General features: G+C 46.5%; 1 protein-coding gene across 1 annotated transcript in view; it reads right to left on the reverse strand.

The window, feature by feature from the left end:
* The window catches only part of kirrel3a (kirre like nephrin family adhesion molecule 3a), a 194,297-nt gene that overhangs the window by 76,422 nt on the left and 92,852 nt on the right, over positions 1–25,023 (reverse strand). The window contains exon 2 of the mRNA XM_072659119.1: positions 2,540–2,689. Within this exon, the coding sequence (XP_072515220.1) occupies positions 2,540–2,689 (150 nt within the window). The remainder of the gene's footprint in view (positions 1–2,539; positions 2,690–25,023) is intronic.

Here is a 25,023-nt window from a genome sequence, read left to right on the forward strand (position 1 = left end):
GTCTTGCGATCTCATTGGTTGTAGCTAGTCAGCCAATGTAGCTACAGCCAATGAGATCGCAAGATGGCTGTTTTTAGCGCTTCCGGATCGGGTTGGGCAATATCAACTTTCCCCCCTCCCCCTCGACAAATCCGGTTGTGGGAAAAGTGTTGGAACTAGCTACAACCAATGAGATCGCAGACTAAAGCGTCCAGATTTCACACCGATCCAGCATCGCTTTGCTTGTTCAGAAATAAAATCTATCACTTTAAACAACGATAAACAACAACAACAACAACAACACCACACCTTCACACAAAAAAACTCCACATGAATGAGCCTGGCGGTGATGTCCCAGCAAGAGGCTGAAATGGACATACTCTTATTAACACATACGCTATATTAGACAAAAGTATTTGGACACCTGCTCATTCATTCATTGTTTCTTCTGAGCTGATCCTGCTTTTGATGGTGTCCATAAATAGTTGGACATCTAGCGTATGTTTAAAAGGCATATGTTAATCAGGGTTCTGATCCGAGAGGATTCTGCAGCTCAGATTCTGCCACCAGGAGATGGCTTGTTTACCTGAATGCTCCTTCTTTATTTTTTTAGTCTTGAAACAGTAACTGCTATTTTTACAGTTTTAGAACATGCTGGTTTATTGTTTGTTTACCAAATCATTTTTGTTGTTTTTCTATCATTTATTTCTTGTTGTATTTTAGCAAACAGCACCTCTGCTACTTTTATTAGAACCTGAGTGTCTGATTCTGAGAACAGGTACAGCCTATTAGCATATGCCTTTTGATTGGCTGTATAAATAAATGTGTAAAATGTGTTTTACAACATCGACGGCAATAAACAGGGAGCAGTGTATGAAGAACCGCCACTGGAGCTGCCACCGGCGGTGCAAATCCTTGTCTGTGCCATAGCGCCGTGAAAAGTGGCGTGAAAAGTGTTGGGACTAGCTACAACCAATGAGATCGCAAGACAGCGACAGTTTTTTTGCGCTTCCGGATGAGGTTGGGCGATATCAACTTTCCCCCCTTCCCCCCGGCTACAGCCAATGAGATTGCAAGACGGCGGGTTTTTGAGTGCTTCCGGATCGGGTTGGGCGATATCAACTTTCCCCCCTCCCCCCCCCGGCTACAGCCAATGAGATCGCAAGATAGTGGGTTTTTTAGCGCCAGGTCCAGATGGGGATGGGCAATAACCTCCCCCCCCCCCATCCCCCCAAAACAAATCCGGTGGCGTGAAAAGCGTTGGGACTAGCTACAGCCAATGAGATCGCAAGACGGCTGTTTTTTTATCGCTTCCGGATCGTGTTGGGCGATATCAACACAGACTACAGCCAATGGGGTCGCAAGATGGCTTTTCTTAGCTCCTCGGGGGGGGGGGAGGGGGGAAAGTTGATATCGCCCAACTCGATCCGATCAGAATGAAAGGCGTACTCATGCAGGCATGTAAGCGTTTGAACTCTGTTAACACGGCCTGCGATTTTCATCCCAGCCATTTCCTTTTAATAGCGATCCAGTTCCTTTGAATAATTCTGGGATATTTGATTCAGTTTGAGCCAATTAATTTGTACCACACATCCTCTGAGTATAGAGCGCAGGAGCAGTAACACAGCTCGTCTCCGGAACTCCGGAGACATTAAGTGTTTGCTTTAATTAATGATCAAAATGCAATTAGCGCGCCACTGTAATGTGCTACTTTATAAGAGAGCACTGTTGGATAGGCACTTTGTGAAGGAAGCAAGTAAACACGGCCTTAATTGAGGAACGGTGGCACAGCAGAAGGCGAAAAAGGCAAAAAGCAAAAAGCAAAAAGCTGTTTGTTGACAAGAACAGCGCAGACGGCCGCGCTCCCGATGATGCAAGGCTGGACTGCATGTCTTTTCGGAATGACGCGAGGGTGATACAGTAGCGTGGATGCTGCAATCACAGCAGCACGAGACGACACTGACCGTAAAAGCTTCGTACTCAGTCTGAGTAAATAAATTAAAGAAATAAATAAATAAAAATCACAGATCAAATCTGATCTTATTGATCAAGCTGCAGCGATTGGATAACAGTTTATGATGACCTTTGGTAGGCCTCTACTTCAGCGACCAAGCTCGGCTTGGGCGGTAGAGCGGTAATCCCGTATCCCGGGTACGGTATCATAAAATTACGATGTGTCAAATTTCTGTTCTGTGTCTAGTACCTAGAACACGGCCAGATAAGCTCGTTCACCCATTTGCATTTAAGAGAGCCACATGGTGGGGGCGCTGTGGGAGCAAAAAAAAAAAAAAAGCCCACCAGAGTTGCAAGTTCGACTGAAAGGCAGAGCAAGCAAACCTGGATGAGCCAGTCCACAGTGGGAAAGCCTCCTAAGGCTGTTCCCTCGACCCCCGTATATATAACCTCCATCACTAGTCAACCCCAGCTCCTCAGCCAAATACACTGCAGGGTCGGTACTAACTGAGGCATCGCTCTTTGTTTCACTAGAAAATAAATAAATAAATAAATATATATATATATATATATATATATATATATATATAAACAAACAGTCCCTTACCGGACAGGTCTCTATTGACTCCCAAGGCAAGGCCGTCCTTCACCCACAGCACCATGCCGTGGAACCCAGTAATGGCGCATGGCAGAGTTACAGGCTGACCCGCCACCACCACCACGTCATGAGGCTGCTGCACGAACACAGCGCACGCTCCTGAAAGACAGAAACAGAGACACAGAGGGTTGAGAAAAAGGGGAAGAGGCAGAAAGGTCAGTGATCGAAGCTCCTATTCATCATCAAATACGCTTTGAGGGCCTTTGAGAGGCTTCAGAAACTTGAAGATCATTGAATAACTCCAGCGTTTTTTTTCTGCTGCCTGCTGCTGTAGTCCATCATGGATTACCACAAACAACAACAACAACAACAACAACAACAAACAGTCCATTTAGACAACTGCCCACTTGGTTCACCTACACTCTACGGACAAAAGTATTGGGACACCTGCGGTATTTTAAGAAAAAGGAGGATTGGAGGATTTGATTGCATTCAGCGACACGAGCCTTAGTGAGGTCAGGATGTTGAATGATGATCGTCACCACCCCTCCTCATTATCCCCAAAACTCCACAGATCAATGCAGGGGTGGGGAGAGGGGCTTTATATCCCTCTAGCCCAGGCCTGGCATTAGGATGTATGTTGTCATTAGGTTCATGTTGATCTGCTCCACGAATGTAACCCTAGGCCTAAACTTAACCTTACCCTTCAGTCAACACGGAAACCTAAACCTAACCTTAGCCTTAACCCTAACCCTATGCCTAAACAAACTTTATTTTAACTTTACTCTTCAAATCAGTCCTAAACCCTATCCTGGAATCAGCCCTAAACCCTAACCCTTGAATTAGCCCTAAAACCTAACCCTAAATCCTAACCCTTGAATCAGCCCTAAACCTAACCCTAAACCCTACCCCTTAAATCAGCCCTAAACCCTAACCCTAAAACCTAACCTTACCCTTAAATCAGCCCTTAACCCTAACCCTTGAATCAGCCCTAAAACCTAACCCTAAACCCTAACCCTTGAATCAGCCCTAAAACCTAACCCTAAACCCTACCCCTTGAATCAGCCCTAAACCTAACCCTACCCCTAGAATCAGCTCTAAAACCTAAACCTAACCCTAAACCCTACCCCTAGAATCAGCTCTAAAACCTAACCCTAAACCTAACCCTACCCCTAGAATCAGCTCTAAAACCTAACCCTAAACCTAACCCTACCCCTAGAATCATCTCTAAACCCAACCTTCCCGTCAAATCAGCACTAAACCCCAACCTTAACCAAAACTTCACCCTTTTAGGGTCAGATTTTAAGGTCAAGGTTAATCAGTCAGAGCTTTCTGCTGCAGCGGAGACGAGAGCGCAGAAACCTTCAGAGGGAAAACTAACCAGGACGCATGCCCAGCGTAAAGCCGCGCCCTGAAGGCGTGTGTGCTGGCGGTGGGAGCTCATTAAGCCGCAGAGTAAGGGAGCTATTTTCTGCGCGGGAGCCGGGAGAACCTCTAAGGCGAGGTGAAAAAGAGGCGCTGTGAATATATCGACGGGGGTTACTGAACATAGCATTAACATCTCAAGCGGAGTTTGTCGTGTGTTTACAAGAGCGGGTGGCGCTCCCCCCTCCCTAAGCCTCCATCTTGTCTTTTAAAGTGGAAGCAGACGACACGTTCAGGAAAACAGCAGAGCCGCCGAGGGCCCCCGGGGACTCCTCTGGTCGATTCCGTCTTAAATTCAATAAACTGCGGCTCTCCGAGACGAGCCTTTCATAAATAATACCCAGCCGTACATTGATTTAGGCAAATCTCCACGGGCCGCTGGGATGGAGAACATGAGGAGGAATTTTGAGAGATACCTCGGACCAATTTATACCACCACCCCCCCAACCCCCCCACCACCCCCTCGGCCTTGTTGCGGCCTTGAAGCCGACAGCTAGCTAGCTAGCACGCGTTCCCTTCGTCCTGGCTCTTCACTATGGTGCGTTGAAGTGAAAAGCAGAGGAAAGGCAGCTACGATACCCACCTTACTGTCCATGGAGGGGGGGCCGCCATCTTTGTTCAGAGTGGATCCACAGTGGGATATGCTGAGTTAGAGGGGGTCCCGAATGCTGTTGAGCACCATAGAAGTCCACCATATCCACCACCTTCCAAAGGAGAGGACCTCCATCTGTGGCTAGCTTTGCTAAACCCATATTCCAACAGGCTATTTAACGCTAACTAGCTTAGCTAGGAGCGAAATCCAAAACATCCACCCAAACGTCTAGACGTCTAGACGTCTGCTCTCACCATTCTGCTGAGGAGAAACCAACACCAGAACATCCTAACCTGGAGAAATGGCTCAGTTATGCAGGTCTGGGTGGGTGTTGGGTGCTATCAAGGTGCTGGATATGGACTTCTCCTCCACAGCACTCGGGACCCCCTTAATCTGTGGATATGGTGGTTCCTCCTAAAGCTAGTGCTCTGGTTCTGGAGGCACCTTACTCTTGCCCTGCCATCAATTGATCAGCTCATTGACAAGCTCCTTCAGAGTGGCAGGGGGGTGTCCAGGCAGGGGATCCCCTATAATGTGTGGGGCAGGGTGCCTCCAGAAGCAGGGTTGGGAAGCAGTGCTCTAAATAACATTGGGTTTGGCACAGCTAGCTAAACCCTTATGGCCCCTTTTGATCAGCGTCCACAGGAGTAGCCTACTCCACACTGAATGACCATGCCTAATGACCATGTTAAATGGACTAAAATGGGCCAAATGGACTCTGACCATCGCTGCCAGGACATGATTATTATATTATGATTAAGAATACGCTGCACACCTTTAGGTCTTCAGGTGGTTCTGTGACTTTTATCAATAATTAATAAATAGTTCTGATCAGAGGAGGACGGGTCGGGTCCCCTTTGTGAGTCTTGGTCCCTCCCGAGGTTTCATCCTCCAGCTCTGAGGGAGTTTTCCCTTGCCACTAAGGCCTCTGGCTGCTCACTGGGGCCCTGGGTGGGCCCGACACTGGCCCGACCGGTCGAAACGGCCGACCAGACTAATCTTGTTCCTCCTCTTTTTCGGCCTGGCATTTATAAAAATCAAAAATAATAAACGCATGAGGCTGAAAGCTGAAAGGCGTAATATTCTCCCACCTGGCGGAAATGAAAAGCCAAGAAGACTTCATTAAAAGTTCACCGGGGAGGTGAGACGACAGGTTAACGTACAGTATGTGAAACAGCTGGTGGTGATAATTATTAAGAGAGGCAATACTCAGCAAGGGTGAGGAATTCAGTGTAAAATAATAATTTCATCAGAAGCCAGACGCATGATGTAGCAGCTGTAGGAGGCTGGTGTAAAAACACCAGAAAGTACTGTTGGTTTACAGCAAGTGAGGTTTTGAGAATTAGCATTAGCATTACTGAAATCAAGCCACAGAGCCTTAGTCTAGTGGCATACTTACTGATTTTAGGTTTAGATTCTGAGCCTAGAGCTGTAGTTCTACAGTTATGACACCATGTTGTCCACACGTGTTACCTTTATCCCGGTATACATCCCAGCCATTTCCTTTCCATCTACTCCCCTCGTGGCTCAAATCTGCCTCCAGGCTGGCCTTAGCTTTATCATGACATACGGTTATTGCGTATAGGCTGGTAGGTTGTGTAGGTCCCCCTCGTGCAGCCAAAACAGCTCTCACCCACAAGGCCATGGACTCCACGAGACCTCGGAAGGTGTCCTGCTGAGGTATCTGGATACAAGACGTTAGCAGAAGGTTCTTTAAGTCCTGTATGAGGTGAGGCCTCCGGGGACCTCGACTATGACAGAGCTGTCGGGATGTCCTGCCTTGGAGCTCTTTCAGTAGGTACTGACCACTGCATTTATATATATATATATATATATATATATAATATATATATATATATATATATATATACATCAATGTAGCATCACCTGCCACTAAAACAGCTCTGACCCGTTGAGCCATGGACTCCACAAGACCTCTGAAGGTGTCCTGCTGAGGTATCTGGATACAAGACGTTAGCAGAAGGTTCTTTAAGTCCTGTATGAGGTGAGGCCTCCGGGGACCTCGACTATGACAGAGCTGTCGGGATGTCCTGCCTTGGAGCTCTTTCAGTAGGTACTGACCACTGCATTTATATATATATATATATATATATATATATATATATATATATATATATATATATATATATATATATATACATCAATGTAGCATCACCTGCCACTAAAACAGCTCTGACCCGTTGAGCCATGGACTCCACAAGACCTCTGAAGGTGTCCTGCTGGGGTATCTGGTACCACGGCGTTGGCAGCAGATCCTTTAAGTCCTGTAAGTTGAGAGGTGGGACCAGTGTTGTTTAGGATACTTAAGCAGTGAACATGATCCCTTTAGGAACTAAGCAGCAAGAAGAGTGATGATCATGGACATAGATCAATATATACACACACACACACACACACACTAACACACACACACTAACACACACACCCACCCCAATCAGCCATCAACAGGCATGGACTCAACAAGACCTCTGAAGGTGTCCTGCTGCGGTATCCGGCCCTCCCACATGTCAGCAGCAGATCCCTTAAGTCCTGTATGACCTCCAAGAGCATCAATGAGCCTTAGCTGCCCAGGACCCCGTTGTCCTTTCATTTGAGCACCCACACACACACCTCACAAGACCTGCCTGATGTTTTGGAGATGCCCTGACCCAGTTGTCTGGTTGTACTGTGAACTGCACCGGCTCTGTCGACTGAACTGTCTGCTATTTCGAGAGATTGTAGAGGCAGCCACATGGGCCTTGCATCTGCCTCTGGCATGTGGAATTTGAGCTCACTTGACGCTCCCATGCTTTTTAGCACTGTATATAAATAAAGCTTAATGCTGCCTTTATTGTTGGATGCACTGACTGTCTGCTAATGGCTTGATTTGATAAAGAAAGACACACACACACTAGTGAACTAGGGGCAGTGAGCACACACACACACCCAGAGCGGTGGGCAGCCAACTTCAGCGCCCGGGGAAGAGAGAGAGGGTGAAGGGCCTTGCTCAAGGGCCCAACAGTGGCAGCTTGCTGAGCCCGGGTATCAAACCCACAACCCTGCCATCAATAGCCTGGACTCAGAACCTCCACAGCGTAGGTTTACGGTTGCTAACCGCTAACACTAGCCCTTGTTAGAATGCACCAAGATCTCACTCATGTCATTTAGTCTTTATTCTCAATGAATCTTTAATTAAGACAAAAATAAGGATACATATCTTCATATTTCATCGTTTCTTTTCATGTGCATTATAAAAGTTTCACAGAAAGGTTGACTAAAAGGGCTCAGTTTTGGAGCCAATATGCCAAAGGTTTTAAGCTTTGCTCTAGTAAAAATGTTGAGTTTGAATAAAAACTATTGATAAGTTAAAATCGCTAAAGTATGATTTATCCGATTAATCCATTAAGCAATTATTCGATTAATCGGTTTAAAAATCGGCAAAATACTCAATTCCACGTCTCATTATCCGACTTCCTCACATGTCAGATTTGACTAAAAGAAAGGAAAACAGGTGATTTCTCTGCTCCTGCCTGAAGCTCGGAGGCTTTCATACTTTCACCTCGGCTCCTCGGCCTCCTCTAGGAATCAGCCCCCTCACCAGCAGTGTCAGGGCCCTGCTGGATACAGAGCAGCGATATGAACAAGAGAGACACGGCACACAGCCAGTGTGATAGTATTCATGGCTCAGGGGGGGGGGATTGATCCCAGCCGATAATGACTGCTGTGGCTCCCTTGAGCCCTTCGTTGCTCCAGAGAGAGCAGAGCTGGCCCTTGCCACCGGTCAGTGTGTGAAGATCTCTGGGCTTAAAAAAGGCTTCAGCCAAAGCACTGGAATCGCTGCGCCGCAGGCCGAAACAGCCTCGGCCTCGGATTTCTCGGCAGTAACACCTGCGCTATTACAGTTGCTTGTTTGCGTGAGCTTAATTCAACCTTAGCGAGCCACCTGTTCCTGCGTTTATGTTTACAGTCCCAGAATAAACGAGCATTTGGCAGCGTCCATTAAATTGCTCGTATGAACGCTCTGTCTGTGCGTCCGAGTCTGAGCCTGTGAGACGGAGGCTTTTCCAGGCAGACGAATGGAAGTTCTTGAAGGACGAATGGAAGCTGGACGCAAGCGCCCGGGTATCGAACCCACAATCCTGCCATCAATAGGCCGGAGCTCTAACCTCATCAAATAAATAAATTATTTAATTAATTAATCAAATAAATAACACAGCTACATTTAAATAACGGAGAAAACAGGCGTGCTAAGCTCCACCCGGCTGCTCCTGGGAGATGTGCATTTCATAAGCAGGGATAGGCTAAAAAAAACCCTCGTATCATTATAACACACCGCCTTCTAACAGACACTGAATAAAATGAGCTGAGAACGTGCACCTGTGTGATTTGCCAGAACGGTTCCAATTTAAGGTGGCAGTTAATTAAGAAACTCAGGTGGGTTAATGTTAATTCCCTGCCGAAAAAAAAGGAACCCTACTGTAAAAAATAATGAATAATGCATCCGGCCGTGCGTGCCTGAGTTTCAGGGCTCAAATCAAAGGTCTCCTGATGTTTCTTCTGGGATTTTATTGATTAAGAGGCAGACTTTTTCAGCTCACCTGAGCTAAAGCACAAAAGCTGCCGTGGCGGGGAAACGCGGCAACAGTCACGTCATTATAATGTATAATAATGCTTCTTCATTCAACGCTGCAAATTCAAAAAGAGATGATCCTGCTTTTGTTGGAGTGACTGGCTTTCTACCGGATTTTGGAGTGAGCGACAAGAGCGGTCATACCCTAACCTACCCTACTCTACTCTACCCTACACTACTCTACTGTACCCTACACTACTCTACTCCACCCTACACTACTCTACTGTACCCTACACTACTCTACTGTACCCTACACTACTCTACTGTACCCTATTCTACTCTACCCTACCCTACTCTACTCTACCCTACCCTACTCTACTGTACCCTACACTCCTCTACTGTACCCTATTCTACTCTACTGTACCCTACTCTACTCTACCCTACTCTACTGTACCCTACTCCTCTCTATGGTACCCTACCCTACTCTACTCTACCCTATCCTACTCTACTCTACCCTACCCTACTCTACTGTACCCTACTCTACTCTACCCTACTCTACTGTACACTACCCTACTCTACTGTACCCTACTCTACCCTACTGTACCCTACACTACCCTACCCTACTCTACCCTACCCTACTCTACTGTACCCTACACTACTCTACCCTACCCTACTGTACCCTACACTACCCTACTACTCTACCCTACTCTACTCTACCCTACACTACTCTACTGTAACCTACACTACTGTACCCTACACTACTCTACTGTAACCTACACTACTCTACCCTACCCTACTGTACCCTGCACTACTCTACTGTACCCTAGACTACCCTACGCTACCCTACTCTACTCCTCTCTATGATACCCAACAGTACCCTACTCTACTCTACCCTACTCTACCCTACTCCTCTCTATGGTACCCTACCCTACTCTACTCTACCGTACCCTACTCTACGCTACCCTATTCTACCCTACTCCACTCTACCCTAACCTACCCTACTCCACTCTACCCTACCCCACACTACTCTACCCTGCCCAACACTACCTTAACCTACCCTACTCCACTCTACCCTACCCTACTCCACTCTACCCTACTCAACACTACCCTCCCTACCCTACCCTACCCTCCCTACCCTACCGTACTACACTCGACCTTATCGTACCCTACAGAGCACTAGTCTGCCCCTCTAACCCACGCCTGGCATTAGGCAGCATGGTGCCAACAGGTTCATGTTTATCTGCTCCAGAGAGTCCTATTCTATTGGCAAGAGACGAGCTGTATCAGCAATGCTGTGCAACTTAAAAGTAGCTGAATGTATTTATTAGAAGAGGCGTCCACAAACATTTGGACGTATGGTGTGTCGTGGTATTGTGAGTGGTGTGTTAGCTCGGGGCTACTGTGTTAGCTTGGGCTAATAAATACTGTATGCTAACAATGTTGACGGCTCTTATACAGTGTGGGACGTGTTGGGCCTGGGTTTGTTTTCAAAGGGGGCATTTCTTATGCAGTTGATGTGTCTCTCTCGCTCGCTCTCTCTCTCTCATACTCTCTCTCTCTCTCTATATATATATATCTCATAGACTCTCTCTCATACTATCTCTCTCTATCTCTCATACTCTCTCTCTCATAGACTCACTCTCTCTCTCGCTCTGTCTCTCTCTCTCATAGACTCACTCTCTCTCTCGCTCTGTCTCTCTCTCTCATACTATCTCTCTCTATCTCTCATACTCTCTCTCTCATAGACTCACTCTCTCTCTCGCTCTGTCTCTCTCTCTCATACGATCTCTATCTCTCATACTCTCTCTCTCATAGACTCACTCTCTCTCTCGCTCTATCTCTCTCTCACTTTCATAGAGTCTCTCTCTATCTCACCCTCTCTCTCTCTCTCTCTCATACTCTCTCTCTATCCCTTAGACTCTCTCACTCTCATAGACTCACTCTCTCTCTATCTCTTAGACTCTCTCTCTCTCTCTCTCTCTATATATATATATATCTCATAGACTCTCTCTCATACTTTCTCTCTCTCTCTCACTCTCATAGAGTCACTCTCTCTCTCATACCCTCTCTCTCTCTCATACTCTCTCTCTATCTCTTAGACTCTCTCTCTCTCTCTCTCTCTCTATATATATATATATATATATATATCTCATAGACTCTATCATACTATCTCTCTCTCTCTCTCTCCCTCATAGACTCTCTCTCGGCCTTAGCGACCATTAGGCCCTGTAGGCCCTGCAGGCCCTTTCCAATGCCTGAGGTCTGGAGCTGTGGATGCTATGAGCTGGATTCTTAAACAGATGCATGAGGTTTTGCGTTCTGACTGACTCTGCATGTAAAACAGTGCTTTTACTGTTTGAACTGAGACTCGTAGCCTCTGAAAAACTCAGCAAAGGTGTTTCCGTTATTTTCCCCGTCTTCTAACAGTGCACACGCGTGGCGTAATCGAGGTTTCACTCGAGCGAGGCTTTTTCCAGCTCTCTTGCGGGAGAAAAACAACACCGTGCTCAAATACTGCATCACAATAACTCTCTGAGTGTCTCTTGACTGCAGAGAAAACAGAACCACGGCACGCAAACACCCCACATTACAGTCATTTCCAGAGCGATGCGGCATCCGCTGCTTGTGTCTAACAGCCCCTTTGTTTCATATGAGCCCACAGTATCCAGTGTGCAGCCGCGGCTCGGGGAAGCATGGCCGGCTCTAATGAGAGCGTGGATTGGATGAATAAATCTCATCATTACGTTCCGACGTCTCCTCTCGCTGGGCCCAGCCACCCCAAGTCAAATCTAAACAAATGAATTCTGTTATTGGATTCCTGCAGCTTCATTTCCTGCACCTGGAGTTAAATATCACTCAGAGCGAGGCGTGGCGGTGCGAGGGAGGCGGTCCGCTGTGCCTGAGTTTATCCGAAGGGGTGCGGGGAGAGGTTAGCATGGCGATTAACGCGGGCGTGTGTGTGTGTGTGGTTACTGGCTTTTGTTGGTCTCTAGGCACTGGTGGAACTGGACTGGTCTACCACATTCCCACAGTTAGCCCAGATTGAAAGGTCACAGCCCGGACGTTCACGTTAGGGTGACTCCTCAGGACACGCCGACTAGCGTTAGCTACGCCTCACCCAGTGTCGACTATTAGCAGGTTAATTATCCCTCTGTTAACGTGTGGAACAGGACTGCTGGGGCTGAGGTAGCTGTACACACAACACAGGCTGATTCATACTGGATTAAAGTCACTACAAAATTACAACTGTCTGATTCATTCTGGATTAAAGTCACTACACACTTACAACTGTCCGACTCATACTGGATTAAAATCACTAAACTGTTACAACTGTCCAATTCATACTGGACTACAATCGGTCCAGAATGATCAGCATCAATGTAAAAAATAATAAATAAAAATAAAAAAATAATAGTTTGCAAATTCACACTGGATTCATATCATGCTGGATACTGTCAGACCACAGGATGATAATAACTGTAAGACTGTAAAAAATGACTCACTGCAGATTCATACTGGATTAAAATCAGGCCATTATTATTATACAATTTGCAGATTCATACTGGATTAGAGTCGGTCCAGAATTATCCCTACCAGACTGTAGATTCACACTGGATTCATTTCACATTGATCAATGTCAGATAAACTACACACTGCAGATTCATACTGGATCAAAATCAGCCCATAATTATTATGGTAAGACAGTAAAAACTAAACAATTTGCAGATTCATACTGGATTCAAATCATTCTATGCTGATCAATGTCAGGTAAACTACACTGTTGATTCAAACTGGATTAGAATCACTAAAATAAGTCTGTAAAAAACTACACCCTGCAGATTCATACTGGATCGAAATCCACCCAAAATTATAATACGACCGAAACTACACTGCAGATTCATACTGGATTAGAATTTCTAAAACAAGACTGTAAAAAACGACACCCTGCAGATTCATACTGCCACTCAATTGGACAAAGCATCTTCTTGTGGAAGCTGTGAAATGAATCTTATTTCTGATTATTTATGAATTTTATTATTTATTTATTATTAAACTGCACAGAAACGGTTGAAGTGCAAGCCTACTTGTGCACCACCATCCTTCAAAACAGCGAGTCCCAGAGTGTCAAAGCACACTTCACAAACTCTCCTATATAATTAGCCGTTGAGTGGCGGCCGAGCGAAAACAGGGGGGCATTAAAAACGCGTCCAGCGCGGCAGCGAGCAAACCCACCTCCTCCGACGCTCTGCTCACAGGTGCTGTTGTGTGTGGACTGACTTTCGGACGGCCTGTGGAGTCTGTAGAGGGACAAGAGACGTTTTGTGGAAATGACACCAGTCCCTTACCTACTGAGGGGCCAATCACACAGCTTTGTTTCATTGTCGCAGAAGAGGCTGAGAGCTGGACTGGGGAGAGGGAGATGCCTGCGCTGAGCAGCGTCAGCATATTATGCTCGAGCGCTCGAGTTGACGGCTGAGCCTTGTTTAAAAAATATATATTAATTAATTAAATAAATAAATAAATAAAACAAAGAGCCTTCCAGTATCCTTATCTGGCATTGTACAGAGAGCCACTCCACCGCTAAACTCCAACAGCAAAGAGAAAAACGAGGAGGGTGTGTGTGGAGGGGGGTGGAGGGGGAGTGTGGAGGGGTTTGGGGGGTATTTAAGCAGACAGACAGTGCGTTGCTTTTTTTTTTTTTTTTTTTTTTGTCAAAGGGCTCCTTTCCAGCCTACGAGAAGATTAGAAACATGTCATAAGCTTGTGTTCGACTACCTGTCAGTGTCAGGAACGGTCAACAACAAACAAAGAGGATTACTTCTGTTGTTATTCTGGGCCTCTTATTGCTCTGCATTACTCGGAGAAGGACAAAGCCAAATGGATACCTGAGGAAAAACAAACAAGCTTTGAATTAATCTAGCGTGCATAATGGAATTATTACAAAGGATTTTCCTCCTCTAAACGCGCTGAAATAAATAAATAAATAAATAAATAAATAAATAAATTACTTCTGGATTTAGAAGTCTAATTCTAATTCTGTTGAGAAAATGATATGTCCAAATATTTATGGACACCTCTTCTAACGAATGCATTCGACCACTTTAAGTTGCTCCCGTGTCACTGCAGACACAGATGTATGCATTAGAAGGACTGTCCACAAACTTTTGGACACGTAGTGGTCTTCTCGCTGACGCTTTCGTCGCTGAATGCAATCAAATCCTCACAGCAATGCCTTCTTCTCTGGACAGTAGAGACGGTTACTCCAGCAAAAGCAAGGTCGGCTCTTTTTTAATAGCCTTGATTTCAGAACAACAAGCAATAAACAGCAAGCAGGTGTCCCAATACTTTTGTCCACATTGTGTCGAGCAATAACTCACGACCTGTCATCCTCCTCGCTTCCCTCTCTGTCACGCGCTTGTTAGGCCGAGCCTGACAGATAAAGGCTGGCTTCTGGATAACGCTGTGGGTAATAACACACCTGCTTCCGCGGCCTATCAGGAAATAGGTCCATCTTTGTCCGTTCCTCTCCGGTCTGAAGGAGGGCTGAGTGGACGAGAGCAGGAAATAGAGCATGAATCACTTTGATTCCCCCGGACTGATTCCTCGAGCTCGCGGGCAGAATTTGCAGGTACGGCGCGAGGTCGTCCGTCTGTACTGAGGGGAATCGAAAGGTCCGGCCAGATGTTTGAAACCTGAGCGCCGCTGCCTGGTCAACGTTCAAACACCTGCGAGCCACGGCGGAGCTCTTTATTACACGTTATCTTTCATTTTCCATTTCTTTTGCAGTCAAAGCAGCTATTAGGGACAAGTGAGACAGTCCTCAGTGCAGAAAGCACGTATATTTAACGGAAAATGACCCAAAAGCCTCAGATCTCTCTAATATCGGATGAGTTTGAGTGTTTGGAGCTCCACCTTTACCTTCCTGAGTAAATAGTGAAGCACTTTTGAGCGTTAGGATTATTTAGCACACCTGAGCAGTAGAACTTATGTGGTGGTTTAGTGACTTTAGTGACCAGCAAGAAGTAGTTCTGACCAGAGGATGATGGTTCCTCCCAAGGCTTTCATGGTGTTTCAGGGTGCTCCCGTGTCTGTGCTACCTTCCGGCTCTCTCCTTTCAATCAGGCTGATGTTGTTCAGTCTAATTTTAAAAAAATGGATTCGTATTGTGAACCGAATCTGGACTGAGTCTGCTGTTGTACTGTTGTACAGATGGTTGCTCCGACCATCTGGAGCTGTCTGAGAGTACGTTACCAATCTTCCCCTCGAAACTCTAGCGTGTATATAGCCTGCACAGTGGGCGCTACACTCAGAGGTAAAAGGATTTTCTAACTGAAAGAATCATCAGTCAGAAGGGAAAGGGTAAGGAGAGTCATGGCATTTAACCGAAGTGGCGTGCTCCCAAAAAAATAAATAAATAAAAAGAATTTCTCAGCAACTTTCTCAGAAAACTGACTGGCAATGATTCATGAAAGACATTTTAGCTTAGAGTGCTTAAAAGGTCTAGTGTAAAAAAAACTAAAAGAAAAACAATACAAGATGAAGAAAAGGCCATGAGACTGTCCAAAGACAGGCGTCCTTTGTTGCAGTCGCCTCTTATCTCCGGACATTTCTAGTAGTCGCCGCTGGTCGTGGAGATAAAACCAGCGGAGGGAGAATCTTGTTTAATAGCAAATGTTTTACCATAACCTTGAAATAACCTGGAGCTCGAAGGACAAGGAAGTGGAACGCGGTCTTATTGTGAAGCGGGATGAAGAGCGTTGCTACAAGCAAACAATCAGGGGAGGACATATTTAACTCCATAGACCTCGGTTTGCTCTGAATTAAAATTGCATCATGACTTCAATCACAAGCAACTCCAGAGGGCCGCAAACCTTTTCCACCCTATCACCCCCCCCCCCCCCCCTCCCACACACACCTCCTGCATCATGCATTTCATTGTGAATCCACCGGTGTGTAAAAAATGAGGTCAGCGCCGCCCGACTTCCAAACCGAGGCAAGAAGACAGCCAGCGGCCAATGACCAACACCACCCTTTTCCACGGGGGCCTGGTCATAAGTTGCCAGGGAAAATAAAACATACATTCCGGCGCGGGGCTCCGAGGGGTCGATGAAGGGAAGCTATTTGCGAGGAGGGACAGTATCCTATTTGGGGAACAAGATTAGGCCGTGTAGTGGAGATGATGAAGTCCGTCATGCAGCAGTGGCTGCATCATGAGGGCTGATGGTAAACAGTGGCGTTCCGGTATGTCTTAGCCCTGGCAGCTGTCCGCCCACTCACAGGATGCCTTTTTTTTTTACTAGTACAGCTATGAGAGAAACCAACATACAAGAGAAATGGGTGGTGGTGGTGGTGGGGGGGGGGGGGGGGGGGGGGTTGGGGGTAATATAAATATATATAAATATATACATAATATACATATATACATCTGGACCTGAAAACAGCCGAGCAAGGAAAGGAGACTGGATCAGCCTGCATCGCCACAGAGCCAATGGGAATCGGGCTTATTGCCTTAGTCTGACACGCATCTGATCTGTCTGATCAGACCGTCCCAGCAGCCTGAACCGGTGCAGGCCGAGGGTCTATGCGATATCAACATCGGTGTGATTATAACTGCTAGCTATCCGATCAGTATTGTGGATCCGAGTCCCTTGAGTTGATTAGACGATGCCAAATCCAGTCCAATCTTTGAGCTATTCTATGACTTCCACATGGAGTTTAGATCAGACGAGCTGCTGATTAATCGGTTCAGTAATTGGGTTTATATTTAGTATCAGTTTCTATAATCAGACATTCTGAAAATGACTGTTTTATAGAGTTTAATATCTAATAATCCAGTCTAATCTTTGAGCTTCTATGGTTCACGTGTGGAGTCCCACATGGAGTTTAGATCAGACGAGCTGCTGATTAATCGGTTCAGTAAATGGGTTTATATTTAGTATCAGTTTCTATAATCAGACATTCTGAAAATGACTGTTTTATAGAGTTTAATATCTAATAATCCAATAGTCCAATTTTTGAGCTTCTATGGTTCACGGAGTCCCACATCATAGGAGTTTAGATCAGACAAGCTGCTGATTAATCAGTTTGGTAAATGGGTTTATATTTAGTATCAGTTTTATAATGTTTAATATCTAATAATCCAGTCTGACCCTCCTCCCTGACCTCCCAGCTGCAGTCACTGTGAATTGGTATCTGTAGTTTTTCCTGAATACTAACGTCCATCCATCCATCAATCTTCTAATCTGCTTACTATTATCTCAGTGAGTCCAGAGCCTACCCGGCATCACTGGACACGAGGAACACCCCCCTGGACAGGGCGCCTGTCCATCCCAGACTACCTACCACATCCATTCGCTCACACCTAGGAGCAATTTAGCATAGCATAGCTGTACAACACCACGTGCCACAACATGCTGGGATTGAGGCTCATGGAGGCCCATGGAGCTGCGTCGGTGGTCGGAAGCGTCCGTACGTCTGCTCTTACCGCCTCATGGAAGGGAAATCAATGAAGCTCTGGTGAAGCGGACTTGCCGGGTGCTTGTGAGGCTGTCAGGTATGATGTTAGCATGAGAGCTAATCTGTGACAAAAAGCAGACGTCTAGACGTATGGAAATAAGGGGGATGGTGGATATTACCTTATGGGGTTAAAATGCTTAATAACTGCCTGCTGGAGTCTCTGCTCCCACAGGTATCAGCGCACGCTTTAACTCAGCCTTTCTGCCGCTGCGATTCTATCCCCATCAATAAGTGTCAGCGTCGCTGTCTCTCTGCCTTCACCAGCCTCGTGAGCCAAGTCCTGCGCTGGCCGCGGTGCTGTTTCAGCAGCTCCTGATTAGGGCTTAAACAGCCTGATCAACAAGGGCTCTGGAAAGCGCCCAAACGCCACGTCTACGAGTGCCTTACGCATCTTACGCATCACGGGAGCATGACGTTACAGGTAAACTCCAGGCCTCCTGACTTCGCTCGCCTCCCTCAACTCCCTCTCGCCCATGGTGTCGCCCCGGGCTACAATCCTGCTGCCTGGGTAGCCCGGCTCAGTCCGACGCGCCGCGGAAAATCAGACACGAATGCCTATCATGCGTGTGACAAAAGTATTGGGACACCTGCTCGATGTTCATTGTATCTATTAAAAAAGAGCTGATCCTGCGTTGCTTGGAGTCTCCAACCAACCCGTCCAGGGAAGAAGAGGACTTTCTACTAGATTTTTGGAGGAGCATTGCTGTGAGGATTTGATTGAGGCATTCAGTGACAAGAGCAGTGTTAGTGAGGTCAGGATGTTGGATGATCCTCATCCTGCAGCTGGGGGCGGTTTATACCCCTCTAATGCCAACAGGAACTGCCTATTCTATTAAAGTGCTTCTCTACAAGGACTAGACAAGCTGTGTGTGTGCATTTGCACATCTGTGTCCGCAACTTATTGTACAAAAAGTAGCTGTGTCCACAAATAATTGGACATATAATGTATTTGATGTGGTTAGAGCACTGGATTATCAATTAAGGTCGTGGGTTTGACACCCAGATCTGCTCAGATGCCAGTGCTGGGCCCTTGAGCAAGGCCCTAACCCCTCCTGGCTCCCCTCCTGCACACGTAACTGTCCTCTTTACCATCCGAGGAGCGAGTCGTCTTTTTGTGTAGTACAGATAAGTGGCTCCTGACGTAAAGAGGCAAAGAGACTTTCGAATTAGTTCCAAATCACCTCTTCATGCCAACGAGAGAATGCCAACTGTCGCCCGCGTCCGTGACAAGTGATAATTGCCACTGTAGCGTTGCCGTAAAAAGCCGCGCAACAAAAAGCAGCACAGTGTTCCAATCTCATTAACACTGGTGTGCAGGTACCGGTCCCGCACTGGCAGGGCAGACCACACTCCACTACAGCTAATTAGAGTGGGGACCTGGGACCATAAGCTCCTGCAGAGGAGCTCCACCAGCAGCTGCGCAGCACCTACATCATTCCCCAACTCCCTTTACACCTCCCTATATACTTGTAAAATTACTTACCAGCCATTCTTCAGAACGACAGCCCGTCCGCAGCTACCTACCTTCCTGTCATCTCCGCGCTAAACCGCGCTAATATAGAAGTTGACGTTCAGCTCAAGATACAAAGAGAACGCCGTCTTTTAATTGATTTTTTTAATTTATTTTTTTTTTTCCACATGGTGACGCTAGTGATAAGATGACAGATCATTTAGTGAGGTGTTATTCTGAGTGCTGGTCTGTTTCTTTGTTGGTGTTGTTTCATTCTGTTTGCATGTTCAGGCTGTCAGACCGTTAATTAGCTGTTGATCTGTCGTCCGATGGTTCAGTTAAAGGTGCTTCCTACAGTTCGTAGCTAGCTCTCCAGTCTCACTGCACACTGGGGAAAAGGCTGGGGTTCGTAAGTAGCCCTGCCTCTGTAAATAGGAAACAAAGAAGAAAGTGGACCGAGAAGCACGACACTTCTTGATACACAGAAACGTGGGCCTGGCTGTTTCTTATTGCTCTGAAAGGAGGCTGTTAATCAAGCTGGGGTGATTCTAGGGTAAGGGTAAGGTTGAGGTTAGGTGTAGGATTGATTTAAAGGTAAGGGTAAGGTTAGGGTTAGGTTTTAAGGTTGATTCAAGATCAAAGTTAGGGTTGTGGTTCAATTTTAGGGCTGATTTAAAGGTAAGGGTAAGGTTGGGGTTAGGTGTAGGATTGATTCTAAGGTAAGGGTAAGGTTGAGGTTAAGTGTAGGATTGATTTAAAGGTAAGGGTACGGTTAAGGTTAGGTGTAGGATTGATTTAAAGGTAAGGGTACGGTTGGGGTTAGGTGTAGGATTGATTTAAAGGTAAGGGTAAGGTTGGGGTTAGGCGTAGGATTGATTTAAAGGTAAGGGTAAGGTTGGGACTACATTTTAGGCTTGATTTAAAGGTACGGTTAAGGATGAGGTTAGGTTTTAGGATTGATTCAGGTTCAAAGTTAAGATTAGGATTAGGTGCAGGGTTACATTCAATTCAAAATACAAAGAATTCAGCTGCACTTGTCTGTCAGGTGAGCATCTACAAAGCATCTATAGCGTCTATCTGCTAAATATCTGCAAATATGACAGACAAGTTGACACTGTCCTTTTATTAAATGTCAAGAATAAATCTAAGCCTTATTGTTCTCATGTCTCCAGAGTCATCTGGCAGAGTCAACTGACTGTTCACTTGCTGCCTAATATATCCACCCCCGACAGATGCCGCTGTGGCTGAAGACAGAGGATAGCGGTGCTAATGTTATGGCTGATCGGTGGCTAAGGTTGTATAACCCCAATTTTGGGAGCTATGAAAAGAGTTTAGAAAAAGAAAACAAAGAGATCGGCGTCCTTTCATTGGTCTTTTTTTAAATCCTTTTAGGCGATGCTCGTGATATGTTGGAACGGACAGATGGCTGAGGGGATTATTATTATTTTGAGCAGAACCTGAGCTTGTTTTGTTTAGTTAATTGCTTGTTTGTCCGTCATTAAATGGCTATTATGTGAAAATTGATTGCAAAAATAATGGAGAAAAAAAAAGAATGCAACTGAATGCGTTGTTCTGTGCAGGCCTTGGCTTTCACATCACCCTCACCCTCAAGTTCTGCTGCTCCACCTTATCACATCGGCCCACCGAAATCGAATTTGATTTGTTTGAATTCCACCAAGCGCCGGGCCTCTCGAATCCGAGCGCGAGCGTGAGCGTGTTGTGCATACTCGCCGTGGCATCTGATTCACGATCCGGCATGTCTGCTTTACCTGCGGGCCGGCGGCCTATGAGGAATGAGTCCGACTGAATTACTTCTGCCCCGCGAAGCCATCGCCTAAAGGATGAACACCCCCCCACACACACACACACACACACCACCACCACCACCCCTCTCCTCGCAGTCAGGGTCCGGAATGCGATTTTCCTGAATGGGCGAATTACCGCGCTGACAGGTTGCTCACCGCCGAGCCTCTCCTGGCTGAACTAATGGACCTAATCTGTGGTGTAAAGGTCAAGTCAGGGAGGATTACAGTGTACTCCTGAACTGACAAGCTGACCTTATCATGACTAATGTCCCTGCAAAGGACTCCACTATCATCACCTGGCTCAAACGGCATACTCTGAGTCGGGGCAGAGGAGGGCGGAGGGGGTTTGGGGGGAGGGGGGGGGGGTTAGAAGGGAAAAAAAAGTGCTTAAAGATGACTTTGCTGGGAGAGAGAGCAAATCTCCTAAGCTAAGCGTTCCTCCATCCTTAATACAGACACACTCCTACACACACACACACACACACACACACACTGGATGTCTCCAGCTCTCCCGGAGGACTGTGTGTGCCTTCAGTCTGAGTGTGATGAGCTATAAACGGAAATCAAAGAACTGCTCAGCATTTGATGATGAGATTTACTATGTTCGGAGACATGCTAGGCCACGCCCCCACCCCACCCCCAACCCCAATGCAGTTCATTGGTCAAGACTTGTTTTCCGTCTAGGTTTGCTTTAGGAGGTACATGATCACACACACTCCACCAGTCAGATCATCCCACAGACCACCTCTTTAGAGACTGAAGGACCTTCCGTGGCCTCTGACTGGGTCGCCACCCTTATCATCTTCTTAAACGGGGTTCAATTAGGTCCTTGTTTGTTCGTCAAATTTCTCAAACACAGTTTTTCACTGACAGGTGAAAACAGGTGAACAGTGAGGTGGTAAAAGCAGGGGAAATGGCTCGACGGCTGGGTCACAACATCTCCGAAACATCAGGCATCGGGTCTGGTGGGGTGTGTCTGGGGTATGCAGTGGTCCGTCCCTACCAAGAGTGCAGGATCTGCTGCTAATGTTAGTCTTGGAGCCTGACACCACAGGACACCTTCAGAGGTCTTGTGGAGTCTTTTCGTTTTTTGGGTGGTTTTAATGTTATGGCTGATTGATGGAACTGCAGTAAATGCCATTTTTCTGTTATGCCAAAGTCCAAAACCTCCACAAACAACCGGACCACAGTCAGCGACTTTGGTGTTTCTTAGACGGTCTTTAGTGTGGGTGCTGTAGCGTGTAGCGCTAAGTAGCCAGTCACGCTAATTATGATGTCATAAAATATTTGGACGTGACCTTGATATTGTCGATTGTGGGATTTTTTTTTAATAATTAGTTTGTGAAATTTTTACTTTGCCAATAAACCCACCCATTCGTAGCCCCCCACCCCCCAGCTCTAGCTAAACTCCCGAACCTAGGAGGCTGACCCGGCACTTTCCTCCGAACTGCCACTAAGCTCCCCAGCTCCACCGCATTTCATTAATTCACCACATCTCTTTAAGAGTAATGAGGGGAGAGAACGCCATCTACCCACCTGGAGAGCGAGCACGGCCAATTGCCATCAGACAGGTCTTAAGGCCTTACCCTCCTAGTGCCGGGGGAGTTACGAACGGGTGTAGGAAGAAAAGTGGAAAGAAAATTCGCTAAATAAACAAATTAAATTGAATAAATAAACGGACAAAAGTGAAGTAAAGTCTATGTACTTTTGTCCAGAAAACGTCAACCGCTCAAAACGATGGCCGATGGTCTACATTTGTGGTAGGTGGATTGTAGAAAGCTGTAGAAATCTGACAGTTGAGGTTCTGGTTCCTTTAATCATGGTTAGGTTGACCCAATGTCTTCTGTTCTCTCCAAGCTCCTTTCTTCCCTTCTTCTCCTAAAGCCATCTCTATCCCTGTGTGTTTCGCAGCTCTGCAACCCCCCCCCCCCCCCCCCCCCCCCCAACACATCTAATTCAGCTCACGAAAGGCCTGATAATTAGCTGAGGAGATCAATCATGCACATTAGAGCCAGGGACACTCTCGATTGTGCAGCACTGCACTCTGCTATCCGCCTCCAAGAAGCCTGAAGCCGGGATCTTTCTATCTGCGCCGTGAAAGCAAGTGCACTCAAATGTCAGGGAAGGTACGGTGGCAGGTTAAGTAACGTGTACCTTGCCGCAGAAGCATGGTGTGCGCAGGCCCACGGCATTGCGAGTCCTGCATTTACCTGGCTGGGACGGAGGCAGAGCCCTGTGTGTAATGGAAATGTCAGAAGTAGTGTTTGAGCTCCAGTCACGCGCCCCTCCCACAGAGCGCAGGAGTACGACAAGCAGTGTCATAACCACACTCGTCAAGCTGCAGCAAACCATGCTTGGCAGTGCCCCTGCCTTTGCCTCTGTAAACAATCCCCAACAATGTGGGAGGGCATGCGGAAACCGCAACCACCCACTGTTAGGACTGCACGGGGGTAGGACGACTTGCCTCCTGCTGCACGGAACACTTCGTCTCTCAGAAACTTCACTCGGGAGCACTGCCACTGCCAAACTACAGAGAGGGAGATAATGAGGCAAGGTCGGAAAGAGTGGAGGTTAACGCAGTGTAAACATTAGGGTGTAGAAATGAGGATGGAGACAGACGGGAGCAGGGGAAACCAGCTAACTGGTTAAGTTATCTGATGTGAAAATAAAAGCTCGGGAAATCTGCAGGACGTCTCTCGCCATTTTTGTCTGTCATGCCATTTTTACGGGTTGCGCTTTTTGACATTCTGTAATTCTCGCAGTTGTTCTTTACGTTGTCAAGGGGCCAATAGAAATGCTCCAAACTGGATAACTGGATATTTTGGACACCTTAGGCCCTATCTTAGCGATCTTTTGGCGAGCCGTCAACCATGCTTGATTTAGGGGACGTGTCGGAGTGTCTTTGCTATGGTAACGACAGGAAAAGTTCGCCTTGCTCGGCTCAAAACGCACAATAGTCATGTACTGAGTCTCTTAATGAATCATGGGTGTGTTTTAAAGGGCGTGACATGCAGTAATAAACCAATCAGCGTGTCTCTCGTCGCCGTTCCCTTTAAGAGCCAGGCGCGGTCAAATTGACCTTGGTAGATCGCTATGTCAGTGGTGTAAAGCGTGAGGGGGGTGTACGAGCATCGGAAGTTGGTCGGCATTTGGAAGGAGGAATATGCCCCGAAGCCCCGCCTCCCAATCCTATAACGTCCTATAGACACTGGAGAGGGGTCTCGTTCGTTGCTATCTTGGCAGTGAATTGTCAACACAGGTGTGTGCAGCCCGACGCTCGTACACCCACTACACCACTGAAATAGCAACCCGCCAAGGTCAGTCTGACCACACCTGGCTCTTAAAGGGAACGGCGACGAGAGACACCCTGATTGGTTTATTACTGCACGTTACGCCCATAAAAAACACACCCATGATTCATTAAGAGGTTGTAGCCCATTTTTCAAAACCCTCCAACATGTTCTGTTACTGTTACATTTGATGCCACATAGATTCAATCAGCACATCTGCTTCATTTCTTAAAACTTGTGGCACAGATTCTAATATTTTCACTTAATGTTAAGTGTAATCAAACGCACAAATGACGCAATTACACTCAAGTAGTGCAGCAAAGTCGAAGTGTTTTTATTTCTGAAGTATCGACGACTGACCGAGCACTGAGGCTCCTGATTCCAGACCCAGTCAGTCATGTAGAAAATACGAGCGTGAAAGTCCAACTGACTGCAATTGATCCTCAGACTGTCGCACATTTGCAACAATTTACAAACATGTGGTTGAAATAGACTTCAGCACATTGCAATTCTGTGACAGACAGAAATTACAGCTCAATCCTTGATTCAGGCACAGCCTGCAATTGCCATCAGGGACTATGAAAGTCAGCAATTAGACACACACATTTTGGTGATTAGCCGGGCCTCAACAGCCTGGCAATCATGTCACAATGAATTCTGTCAAAGTCTGGGGCTTCTTCTGTTGTCTCTCACATTAAAGAGGTTCGCCATCGCAGTTCCGAAGCACTCAGGCTTTCCTCAAGGAGTCAGACGGTGTAACTGTGCGTGAGTTGCTGGACAGTGTAGTTTTTTTTCGTTTGTGGAGCTTTTCTAATTGCCAGACGTTAATTACTTAAGGTTCTAC

The sequence above is a fragment of the Salminus brasiliensis genome, chromosome 16 (genome assembly GCF_030463535.1).
Source record: "Salminus brasiliensis chromosome 16, fSalBra1.hap2, whole genome shotgun sequence".
NCBI classification, from domain to species: Eukaryota; Metazoa; Chordata; class Actinopteri; order Characiformes; family Bryconidae; genus Salminus; species Salminus brasiliensis.